The sequence below is a fragment of the Polypterus senegalus genome, chromosome 17, assembly GCF_016835505.1.
Source record: "Polypterus senegalus isolate Bchr_013 chromosome 17, ASM1683550v1, whole genome shotgun sequence".
NCBI lineage: Eukaryota > Metazoa > Chordata > Cladistia > Polypteriformes > Polypteridae > Polypterus > Polypterus senegalus.
Window position 1 is genome coordinate 12,238,347 of NC_053170.1, and position 13,221 is coordinate 12,251,567.

The 13,221-nt window shown below is 43.7% G+C and overlaps 1 protein-coding gene across 1 annotated transcript in view; it reads right to left on the reverse strand.

Annotated features, from left to right (window-relative positions):
• Nucleotides 1-1,021: 1,021 nt before the first annotated feature.
• The window catches only part of lrrc3ca (leucine rich repeat containing 3Ca), a 28,161-nt gene continuing 15,961 nt past the window's right edge, over nt 1,022-13,221 (reverse strand). The window contains exon 2 of the mRNA XM_039739881.1: nt 1,022-2,565. Within this exon, the coding sequence (XP_039595815.1) occupies nt 1,691-2,479 (789 nt within the window). The 5' untranslated portion in view covers nt 2,480-2,565 and the 3' untranslated portion in view covers nt 1,022-1,690. The remainder of the gene's footprint in view (nt 2,566-13,221) is intronic.

Sequence of the window (13,221 nt, forward strand, 5' to 3'; positions counted from 1 at the left end):
AGGCCTTTAATGACCTCTTGGGTACAGCCATCAGCAGTGTGTCTGTTTGTGGAGAGAGTGCTGACCTTGTTGAGAGGTTTACTTACCTTGGCATTGACATTCATGTCTCTGCTGACTCTTCCTATGAAGTCAGTAGAAGGATTGGATGAACATGGGGGTCATGAGGTCGCTGGAAAGAGGTGTATGGCGCTCCCAATGCAAAAGGACGAAGGTCCAAGTCTTTGGGGTCCTGGTGCTTGCTGTCCTGCTACTGTATATGGTTGTGAGACATGGACGCTATCCAGTGACCTGACAAGAAGACTGGACTCCTTTGGTGTCTCTCCGGAAAATCCTTGGCTACCGTTGGTTTGATGTTGTGTTGCTCAGGGAGTCCCGAATGAGGCACATGACCTGCATTGTGAGGGAGTTTTCAGTTACGGCACTACGGCCATGTGGCGCGTTTCCCCGAGGGTGATCCGGCTCGTAAGATCCTCATTGTTGGGGACCCGAGTGGCTGGACCAGGCCAAGGGGTCGTCCATGTAACACCTGGCTGCGGCAGATAGAAGGTCATTTCCCGAGGGTGGGACTGGACTGCGTGACTGCCTGGGGGATTGCTAACTGGGATCCCGAGTTGTTTCGTCGTGTGTTGGTTGCAGTAACGCCTACTCCCCAACTTGACTTGGTAACTAGTAAATCAGTTAAAAAAAAGACAGAAATAGCGAGAAATAACGGAGCTGTAAAAAGGCTGCTTGTTTCCACAGAGTTTTTTTCTCTGTTGATCAAATCCAAATTATGTCCACTGGAATTCAGTGATGTATAACAAGAAAAAGTGAGAACTTCCAAAGGTGAACACTTTTTATAAGCACTGTAAGGTGAGGCCCAAAATGTCAAGGGATTGAAGCCAAGGGATTGTGGCCTTTGGGGCATCTCCAGTGGCATATCGGCATGACCCTTCCCTGGATCGTTAGGCAAATTTCAAGAATTCCCCCCACCCTCCAAACCAGCCCAACATGAAATAAAACCTGGAGCCCCCACCTCTCCCTGTCCAAATGCTTTATTCATACTCTTACTTGTCAAAATATGACTAACAGGATTCAAGAAAGAAAGTAGCATCTCGTAAGAGTGGGCACCTCACATACCATCAGGTGGAGAAAAGGGATGCTATAAATGACCCTTATCTGAACTAGACGTCAGCCCCCCCCCCAAAGTCACAGTCAGAATCCAGAATCGAGGTGGGTATAGGTGGGGTTCATTTTAATTTTCTTTATAGAGTCGTCCTTGATATAAAAGACCATCACAGGTGCTTTCCTGTGGGTGTAAGTGGCAGAGGTCAGAATTGCCTGCTAAATATGTGGCTCCACCCACACATCTGGACACACCCACTTCCTCTGATGGGCCAGGACACATTAGGACAATCCAGAATATGTTAGTTTTGCAGTTGACAGAGCATGACAATTGGGTGGGTGTCTAATATTAAAAATATGGAAGGAAAAGCTAAACTCAAGACATGAGGAGATGTTGAAATGGAATTGTTGAGGTCAGCGATGGCGATCCCTGTCCTGTCTGATCAACACCAGACTCACACTGGATTGCATATCACAGCCTGAATCATAAAATCTTAGGAAGCGTGCAATCAGACTCAGCATGCCCAGTCCAGTGCCCACTTGCCTGGGATCTCCAGTAACGTCCTTCAGGGTGTTGCCGCCTGGTTTACACCACCGTGCTGATGGTAGATGACTCCTCAGACTTCCTCTGTTTGCTTGGTAAGGACTTGAGGTACTCCAGGTGCCTGCGGGCATCCTCCTGGTTCTGCCTTACGTAGTACACCAGATAGGAGATGACCATGGTGAACCAGCCAAACATTGTGACCAACATGGCCACATCGGTTGTCTTTTTGGATACATTGCAAAAGTCCACATCCTTGGCCAGCAGGAATGGCTTACCAGCATGCTCTTCTGGGACGGCTGTCTCACAGACTATGCCAGCCAGGGAAACTGGGTCCAGCTCCATGGTGGGCAGCAAGTTCTGCAGGGTGCAGTCACAGTGCCAGGGGTTGTTGGAGAGGTTTGTTCGAGCTTTGAGGTTGCCAAAGGCATCCTTGTTGAGTGACATGAGCCTGTTGGAAGAGAGGTCCAGCAGCTGGAGCCTCTCACTAAGCCCCCGGAATGCTCCACTTTCCAGCTTGGCAATGATGTTGTGTGACAAATCCAGTTCAACCAGCAGCGTGAGGTCCCGGAATGCATCGGTGGGCACGGCGGCAATATTGTTGAAGTCCAGGTAAAGGCGATGAGTGTTGTTTGGGATGTCCTGAGGGATCTCGCCGAGCCTGGTGTTGCTGCAACGCACCGTCTTGACCCCTTCACCCGTTTCCGAGCAGTAGCATCCTTTGGAGCAACTGGTGGCCGCATGATGGAAGCAGAAGGTCATGAGCACAAAACTGTGCAGGAGCAGACACATGGCCACCGAGTGGCGCAACAGCCAGTCCAGCAACAGCGGCATCGTGGCCTTCTGGCATGCTCCTGGAAGGAGAAGAGAAATGGCGGCCACCAGCCCATCAGCCTTCCAGGCCACAGGAGTCCATCAGGCTAGAAAAGACAAATCAACAAAGTTATGGAGAAGAATTAAAAAAGATCAATATGGTGGCCAGCATAGTGCAGAGCAGTGATGCACAAAATCATTTGTGTGAAACTGAATTTGCAGCAAGACTTTAATTCAAAAAATAAAACTGGCAAAATTCATGCCATCACCACATCCTTCTCTACGTGCAAAAGCATGGGGGACAGCCAGAAGGAGCTGCTGGGAAGGGGACCCCCGAGTCTTATGGGTGTTTTGCCTGGCCCAGAACTGCTTTTCAAGTGCAGAGGCCTGGTGCCGGAAGTACTTCTGGTTCCAGCATGAAAACGGCCGCTCTGCCTTCTTAGGGGGGGTCAAGGAGGTCCACAATATTTGCTTGAGAGGAGGAGACAATTGTGAGTGTGAGGCACCTGTGGAGATATTTCTGTATAGAAAATATTCATCTGAACCCAGGACTTGTGTTTGCACAGATGTGTCTGAGGTTTGGGATCTGAAACGCCAAATCACATAACAAACGTAGGGGCACTTTAACAAAACCGTATGCAAAAGAGACCTCCTCAGCTTCAATCATCACAAGCATAGAGCAAATTCAAGCAGGAGAATCTCCAATTGAAGACTTCATGGAAGGTGGGCTCGTTTTTAGAAGGACACCCTGAGACCGGGCACCAAAGCAAAGTCTGCTAGGTGGGCACGCTCTACTACTTGGCATGGCATTCTCAGACCCTACACCAGGCGTTCTTAGACAGTGGACCCAATTTAGAAAATTGATACTACACTGAAACTGAAGAAGAGGACTGTAATGTGAGTGGCAACAGAGTCATAAAGAGGCAAATAACAAAGACCACGCAATAAAAAAATACGTGTGTTTGGTTCCTTGCAAGCATATTTCATCACATGAATATTAATAAAGAGAAAAGTGGGAGGCTAACGAATTGTTTAAAAACTAAACTCTGTGCATCCATAAATGATTAGTCAGAGCAGCATCATGTGGGCAGCTGGAGCCAATCACAGCAGCCATAGGGAAGAAAGCAGGAGCAATCCCTGGGCAGAATAATGCCATCCCATCACAAAGAGAACACACACACACACACACATAGACACATCATACAACATACATACACACACGTGCCTAAACACACACCCAAACTCATATAGACACACCACACACACAGACACACCTTCTACACACATGCCCAAAAACACACACACACACTCACACACCACACACACTCACTACTTAAACACACACACTCACACACACACACACCACAAACACACTCACTATTCACACACATCACACACACTGTTCACACACACTCACTACTTATACACACACAGTCACTATTCAACACACACGCTCACTATTCACACACACCACACACACTATTCACACACACTCACGCACATACACCACACACAAACATACACACATGCACACTCACTATTCACACCACACACCACACACACACTCACTATCTACACACACTCACTATTCACACTCACACACATTCACTATTCACACACCACACACACACTCACTACTTATACACACACACACACCACACACTATTCACACACACTCGCTACTTATACATTCAAACTCACTATTCACACACACACACACCACACACACTATCCACACACACTCACTATTCACACTCACACACATTCACTATTCACACACCACACACACACTATTCACACACACTCACGCACATACACCACACACACACACGCACGCATACACACACATGCACACTCACTATCCACACACACTCACTATTCACACACACCACACACACTATTCACACACACTCACGCACATACACCACACACAAACACGCACGCATACACACACATGCACACTCACTATTCACACACACACTCACACACACACACACACCACACACACACTCACTATTCACACACACCACACACACTATTCACACTCACACACATTCACTATTCACACACACGCACGCATACACACACATGCACACTCACTATTCACACACCACACACACACTCACTATCTACACACACTCACTATTCACACACACACACTCACGCACATACACCACACACACACACGCACGCATACACACACATGCACACTCACTATTCACACACACACTCACTATCCACACACACTCACTATTCACACACACACACACACACACCACACACACACTCATTATTCACACACACCCAAACACACACACACATGCACACTCACCACACACACTCGTTATTCACACACACACACACACGCACTACTTATACACACACACACTCACTATTCATACACACTCACGCACACACACACCACAAACAATCACTATTCACACACACACACACACGGGCCAATTCAGCCCCACCTAACCTGCATGTCTTGGACTGCGGCAGGAAGCCCACACAGACACACGGGGAGGACATGCCCACCCTGCACAGGGGGTCCGAACCTAAAACAGCTCTTATCACTCAAACAGCAGCAGATTTCTGAGGTGTTTTATCTGCCAGTTTCAATTTTAGCAAAGCTGAGAGGAAGAATTTCTTGTGATGTGCCGCGAGGATTTGATGATTTTTGAAAGCAGAGCATGAGAGGTCAGTTATCTTTGTCATCCAACAGTTAATGAATGAAGTCATCCAAAAATGAACGAACCAATGCAGCTTGTTCTGCTTGTCTTAAACAACATTAAAAAATAACGTTTCCCAAATGAGCTCCACCATTAACAACCCATTTTTCTAAATGACTTCACAAAGAGCTTAACACACTCCATATTCCATTTAACAGTTTAATTAACCCACAAAATCTAAATGATACTTAAAGTGTAATTTATAGGATAAATCTTGCTGAATAATTCAGTGGACAGTCCGGTCTGACATGTTTAACTCGACTGACTCACTTCGTACTGAACGTCTTCTGCTTGTCTCGCCCTTTTGATATTTTCAGGTGTTCTTGCAGTTCTCAGGGGTCCTTCACGCTGGCAGTATTTTTGCGTTTATCGAGCTGCTTTCAAATGCCGTGACAAGAAGGCAAGTTGAACTTAACACAAAGTCTTCTTTGCACCTCGGGTGCACCTTTAGATGCCGTAAAGGCCAACACATAATGAGGAAGCGACCGGTCGTCCTGCGCAGTGCAGCTTTGTTTAGTCTAAAACCCCTCCAAGGCGCTATATATACCCTCACTCTATTGACTCACCACACCCTTGAGCTGCACCTGCGATTTTCATTTCAAACGATTGCTGCGGCCCCTTCCCCACACTTCTATCCGTCATTCCCTCGTTTCTCCACCGTTTTCTTATACAGGCCAGTCTCCCCACTTCAATTGTTATGTTGGTTGTGAGATGGAATGGGGGAATGCTTATTATATTTTAGTGCCACAGAAACGAAGGTTCTCTGTGATGCATTGACACCATTATTTCGCATGCTGTACTGGCTTATCACTCGTTACCGAACAGACTTGATTAATTGTACCACACAATTATCCGGTGACGCATCACAGACACGTCCACCACCCACTGTTTAAAAAACACTGCCCTACACAACCAGAAACAAGGCAGGAGCCCACCCTGGACAGTATGCCAATCCATTCCAGGGCACACATGGCCAATTAGGAATCATCAGTTTACCTAACCTGCTCTCCTTTGGGGATGTAGGAGGAAAACCCAGAGAGACCCAGGAGAACTCGCAGTCTCCATGAGGAAAATGGCCAACTTTGTAAATGACCTGTTCTTGGTCTTTGGCAGTAGGATCCCAGTAGACTCAGCAGACACCGGACTGCTGCCTGGAAGGTGGTGGTGATGCAGGTTTCCTCACAGTGTGCCCTCATTTTCTGAACCTTCTTAGACCTGGTAACCTTGGACTGAATGCCCCTCAGTTACAGGACACCCACACCTCCACTGACAGACTGAGGAGACCCCACACTATGCGACTCTCCAATTCCACCCGGGGGAGTAAATGCTAACATTACTCAAAGTTATTGTCTGCTTTTACATGTATTTTTATTACTATTTAATTAAATATTGTTTTATGTATCAGTATACTGCTGCTGGATTATGTGAATTTCCCCTTGGGATTAATAAAGTATCTATCAATCTATCCATTTTCTAACCCACTGAATCGAAATACAGGGTCCCACACACCAAGGCCCATGTAGAATCTCCAATCCACCTAATTTGCATGTCTTTGGATTGTGGGAGGAAACCCACGCAGACACGGGGAGAACATGCAAACTCCACACAGGGAGGACCGAACCTGGGTCTCCTAACTGTGAGGCAGCAGAACCTGGGTCTCTATCTAATCTATGATCTATCTAGCAGTGCACTACTATCTATCTATCTACTATCTATCTATCTATCTATCTATCTATCTATCTATCTATCTATATAGTGCCTTTCCTATCTATCTATCTATCTATCTATCTATCTATCTATCTATCTATCTATCTATCTATCTATCTATCTATCTATCTATCTATCTATCTATCTAGTATATAGTGCCTTTCCTATCTATCTATCTATCTATCTATCTATCTATCTATCTATCTATCTATCTATCTATCTATCTATCTATCTATCTATCTATATAGTGCCTTTCCTATCTATCTATCTATCTATCTATCTATCTATCTATCTATCTATCTATCTATCTATCTATATAGTGCCTTTCCTATCTATCTATCTATCTATCTATCTATCTATCTATCTATCTATCTATCTATCTATCTATCTATCTATCTATCTATATAGTGCCTTTCCTATCTATCTATCTATCTATCTATCTATCTATCTATCTATCTATCTATCTATCTATCTATCTATCTATCTATCTATCACTCCTTCATTCTTGAGGGCTACCATTCAAGCTCAACAGGCGCGTCTTTGGGCGGTGGAAGAAAACCTGAAAACCCCTGCTTGACCAAACTAACTTCTCAAACTAAATAAAGAAAAAACAGAAATGTTAGTGATTGGCAAAAATGGATTTAATGAGGGTATTAGGAAATAAACTTAATCCATTAACAGTCAAGACGGAGGTAAAGAATTTAGGGGGAATTATTGACTCACATATTAATCAGATTACTAGGACAGCATTTTGTCACTTAAGAAATATAGCAAAAGTTAGACCTCTTATAACATTGCAAGATGCTGAGATATGAGTTCACACTTTTGTTTTCAGTCGGCTAGATTACTGCAATGCACTCCTCTCAGGACCACCCAAAAAACACATCAATCTATTGTAACGAGTGCAAAATGGAGCTGTCAGAATCTTAACTAGGAAAAGAAAATCCGAGCACATCACCCCAGTCTTAGCATCACTACACTGGTTACCTGTGCCATTTAGAATTAACTTTAAAATGCTGCTTATGGTTTACCAAGCCTTCAATAATCTGCTCCATCCTACATCTCAGAAGGCCTCTCACTTTCCACTCCAAATCGTAACCTTAGATCTTCAAATGAGGGTCTGCTTAGAATTCCAAGAGCTCAACTTAAAAGAAGTGGTGAGGCGGCCTTCTGCTGTTAGACACCTAAAATCTGGAATAGCTGACTGATAGAAATTCGCACTTTAAAAAACTTCTAACAACACGTTACTTTAACATGGCTTTCTCAGAGCTTGATCTTAGTTTAATCCTGATATTCTGTATATGCATGTAATTATCATTATCATTCATGGTGGCTCCACAATCCATACTAACCACTTCTTTGTCTGCTGTTCTTTTTCTGGTTGTCTGTGCCACGACCATCTGATCAAAGCACCGTGCAGTCCCTACATTGACGGATTAAAGGCCAGAGGTCCACATGACCATCATCATCATCAAGTTCTTCCATGTGGAGCCTGAAAACCATGAGGCCTGATTGAGATCATTTATATTGGGGGGCTGGATGGTCTTGTGGCCTCAGAACCCCTGCAGATTTGTTTTTTTTTTTCTCCAGCCATCTGGAGTTTCTGTCCTCCCTGGTCATCAGACCTTACTTTTATTTTTGTTAATTAGTATTGCTTAATTTTATTTTTATATTTTGTTTTTTTTTTTCTTTTTTCATCTTGTAAAGCACCATTTGTATGAAAACGTGCTATAGAAATAAATGTTGTTGTTGTTGTTGTTGACCAAGTGGTGTGGTGGACAGTAGGACTTTAGGGTCCTTCAGATATTGAGCTGACGTCATTTTGGACAATCGTGGTGAATGAGATGGGCGAGCCTGTTGGGCTGAATGGCCTGTTTGGGTCACAATTTGTCTAATGTTCTGACGTGAGGAGAACATGCAAGCTGCACACAGACAGCGATGAAGCCAGGAAGTGAACCCATTGTCCCAGAGCTGGATTTAAATCCTGCCACATTGTAGCGTCGTTACAGGGGAATGAAACTTCAACTCCCAGCAATCCCTGCAGTGGCTCTGATTGGTCGTCTGCTGGGGGTGCAGGGGCTGCTGGAGACAAGGAGGCCAGTTCTACAGAAAGAAAAAGTCTTTTGTTGTTTTGGGTCTTGAGTTGCCTGACCGTTTGTCTTCCCATTTACAACCGTTGGATTCTTGTTCTTGTCGTGGAACGTCTCCTGTTTGGGTGTATGGACTGTCTGGTGTCTTCCTGCCGCACGAGGACTGTCTGAGGATTTGTTGTTGCCCCGCAAAGATAGGAGCTGCTCCTGCTTCCATCCACACATCATCATCTCATCAGGAAGTGCAGCGTGCTGATCTCTGGACTATCTTTCTCCATCATTTCATTCCATCAGTTGCCATTTTTCATGGACTTCATCGTGTGTGGTTTTTGTTGTTGTTGAGTTTGGGTTTCTTGTATATCGCTGTAAAGAGCAACAATGTTATCGTCCTAAATCTGCTGCCCTCTGCATCGACACAATGTACTCTACTGCCACCTAGTGGCTCCAGCCCACCCTCACTGCCAGGCATGGACACTATTAGCCAAGACTGCTTTGTGTCCCTTCTATCCTTGGACCCCCTGTGCCCATATATAAATATGTGAATATATAATGTCAGAAAGACGAGATCACAGGAATGAGATGTGCGACCGACTCCCCCTCCACTCCACAACGCAATTAAAACCGGAGGTGAACTCGAGCCTCCCGGGCTTTAATGTGGCAGCCTTTCCACCTCTCTCGCTTTTTTAATTGCACTCGGCTGAATTAGAGGTATCGCTCTTCCCAAAACATCCAGAGCAATTAGAGCGAGCTGGAGGTACCGACGATTATTGCGGAAAAAGCAATTTACTGCAGGCGGCCGGCAGAGGCAAATACATCAAGAGCAGTGAGGCCCGGGTACCAGCTGGAGAGACCCCTTATAACATAACCCACTCTCTGTATGCAGTTCAGGGTCACGCAATGATGGGTGGGAAGCACCGGGGTACGTTCACACACTAATAGATAAGCTAACCAATAAATAACATGCAAGGTCCACACAGATGATGTCCATCCAGCAGCGCCGGTCCTCTCTCTGCTCAAACTCCGCAGGTTATGTCAGACTCAATGCCAATAATTTCACAATGGCGTCGTTGGACACAACAGGCTCAGGCATGACAGAGAGGGGTCTCTCCGGAATGAGGTTTGTGATTGGTCACACCAAAAGATGACAACAAGATCAACATCACCCATCTGGATATCAATACACAAAAGAGCAAAGCGTGGCATTGAAACGTAACTGTCAGCAACCAAGAAAGTGAGAAGTGACAACAAGACACAAGTAAATGAGGGTGGCGCTAACTCCTGATCCGTGACGCAGAACGTTCTGGGGGGTGGCGGGGGGCTGGATATTGGAGATGGGCAATCCCTGTCCTGACTCGGCAACAACAACATCAACATTTATTTCTAGAGCACATTTTCATACAAAAGATGTAACTTTAAGTGCTTTACATAATGAAGAAAGTGAAAAAAGACAAAATAAGTAAGAAAATAGAATTAGAGAACACTAATTAACATACAGGAAAAGTAAGGTCTGATGGCCATGGAGGCCAGAAAAAACAAAAAAAAACTCCAGATGGCTGGAGAAAAAAATAAAATTTGCAGGGGTTCTGAGGCCACGAGACCACCCAGCCCCCCTCTAAGCATTCTACCTAACATCAATGACCTCAGTCAGTCCTCATTGTATTCCGGGTTCACATGGAAGAACTTGATGAAGATGATGGTCATGTGGACTTCTAACCTTTAATCCATCAATGTAAGGACATCACGGTGCTTTGATCAGGTGAAACAGAAAACCGGAAAAACAACAGCAGAGAAAGTAGGGGTTAGTATGGATTATGGAGCCACCAGGAATGATAATGATAATTAAATGCATATACAGAGTATCAGGATTAAACTAAAATGAAGCTCTGAGAAAGCCATGTTAAAATAATGAGTTAGCAGCACCAAAACAGAGAACTAGTTAAACCAGGAGCTGCATGCAGAAAGTCAAAACAAATGAAAATAAAATAAAATGGAACGGTTGAAATCCAGATGAGAAGCAAAAACCAGACTCAATAATCAGGAAAAACATGAAAATAATCATAACTAGAATTCAAAAAGGCTTATCTACAGATCGGATAATGCTGAATGCAAAGGCGGACCTTTTATCCTGTATGCTGATTAATTCAAGGTCATGACCCTGTAGGCCACGCCCTTAGAAACGTGGGACCCGACCCTAGCAAATATATCCAATATGGCTTCCAAAAGAGGAAAAAAATTAAGCTCTAATCATGACAGCCCCAGTCTCAGTTTTTCTCAGTTTGATGTTTGAGATCAGATGCTGACCCCCCCAATGGGGCGGGGCTGGGTGTTTGGGGGCGGAGCTGAACGTTGCTGATGCTCAGTCCCAGTCTCAGCTGTTTCCAGAGTGCTGCCTCGCACCAAGGACACCACGGCTCTCGTTCTCCTCCCCGTTGTACTGGGGTTTCACTGCGGTTACTTGACTCACACTTCATAAAGGAGGTAAGCTGAATTGTTTTAAGTTTGTAATATTTTTTAAACTATATACTAGTGGTTCTCAAACTTTTGTATAAGATAGATGAGAATAACCCATGATACAGCTAACAAAGGTAGGATACTTGTGCGGTGTCGCTCTATCCTATCATTTTTACTTCCATAAGATTTGCATTTGTTCGGCTAACCGATGAAATATTTGAAATTTATTTTTTTGAATGTGCTTTAATAACTGTTAAAATGCCTTGTGTGGTTTTTGGTAGTAATTGTAATCCTAAAAACAAAGAATAAATGATCTATTCTATTTTAATTATTTTTTTATGTAAAGAAACGATTAAATATGTTTTAATTTTTAAAAATCTCGTAAACGAGGACACCGATGAAGTCAATCTGTGCGAGACAAACGTATTTTCGTCCGACAAATATTATACCGCTGTTAGTTGTATCATGAAAATAACCAAATACGCAGTAGATTATTTAACTCAATTTGACAATATTGGCTACGCTGCCAATGTGGTGCAGTCGCGCCGCAGTATCACCTGATCTACTGTTACCCGACTGTTCGCGACAGATACCGATACGTCTCGAACTTTCTGGATTGAAAATACGCGACCATAAAAGCAGCAGCAGCGGAGCCGCTCGTCAGTTAGTCATTAGATCTACAGTATGCCTTACAAATGTTTTATTTTAATTTTAGTTATAATGCATTTGTTGTGATTATATGCTTGCAAATTTAAATTTAAAATAAAAATGCAAAAAATTAATTTTGATGTCTTGTTCATTTATTCGACACCCCCCTTGTACAGCTTCAGCACCCCACAGTTTGAGAACCACTGCTATATACAGTGGAACCTCAGGTCACGACCGTAATTCATTCCAAAAGTCTGCTCGCAACCCGATTTGGTCGTGTCCCGAAGTAATTTCCCCCATAAGATTGTATCTAAATACAATTAATCCGTTCCAGACCGTACGAACTGTATGTAAATAAATTTTTAAGCACAAAAATAGTTACTTATACCCTAGAATGCACAGTGTAATAGTAAACTAAATGTAAAGACATTGAATAACACTAAGAAAACCTTGAACAGAGAAAACTAACATTGCAGGAGTTCACGCTACAGCCTTACAAACCGCTCTCTGTAAACACTTATTTTAATGAGTTTTAAGCACAGGGAAAAAAATGAACATTTGAAAAATCTGTAATTTATACAAAAACTAACCACAAACAACCAAGAAAACTAACCCTGCATGAGTCGAGTTCTGGCATGAAGGAAGTGAGGAGGAAGCTGGCTGGAGAGGAGGTACTGACCCCTACTCTCTTTTCTGTTTCTTTTTCCGGCCTGTGCCACCTCCACCTACTCAAAGCTTCATGATGCTCCAACAATGATGGACGGATTAAAAGGCAGAACTTGACGTGACCAACATCTTCATCAAGCCCTTCCGTGAGAACCCTAAATCCAAAGAGGACTGTTTCATTTATGTTAGGTAGGATGCCCAGAGGGGACTGGGCGGTCTCATGGTCTGGAATCCCTACAGATTTTATTTTTGCTCCAGCCGTCTGAAGTTTTTTTTGTTTTTTCTGTCCCCCCTGGCCATTGAACCTTACTCTTATTCGATGTTAATTAATGTTGATTTATTTTGTTTTCTTATTGTCTTTTATTTTTCTATTCTTTACTATGTAAAGCACTTTGAGCTACTGTTTGTATGAAAATGTGCTATAGAAATAAATGTTGTTGTTGTTGTTGTTGTTACAGTTTTGAGGTAA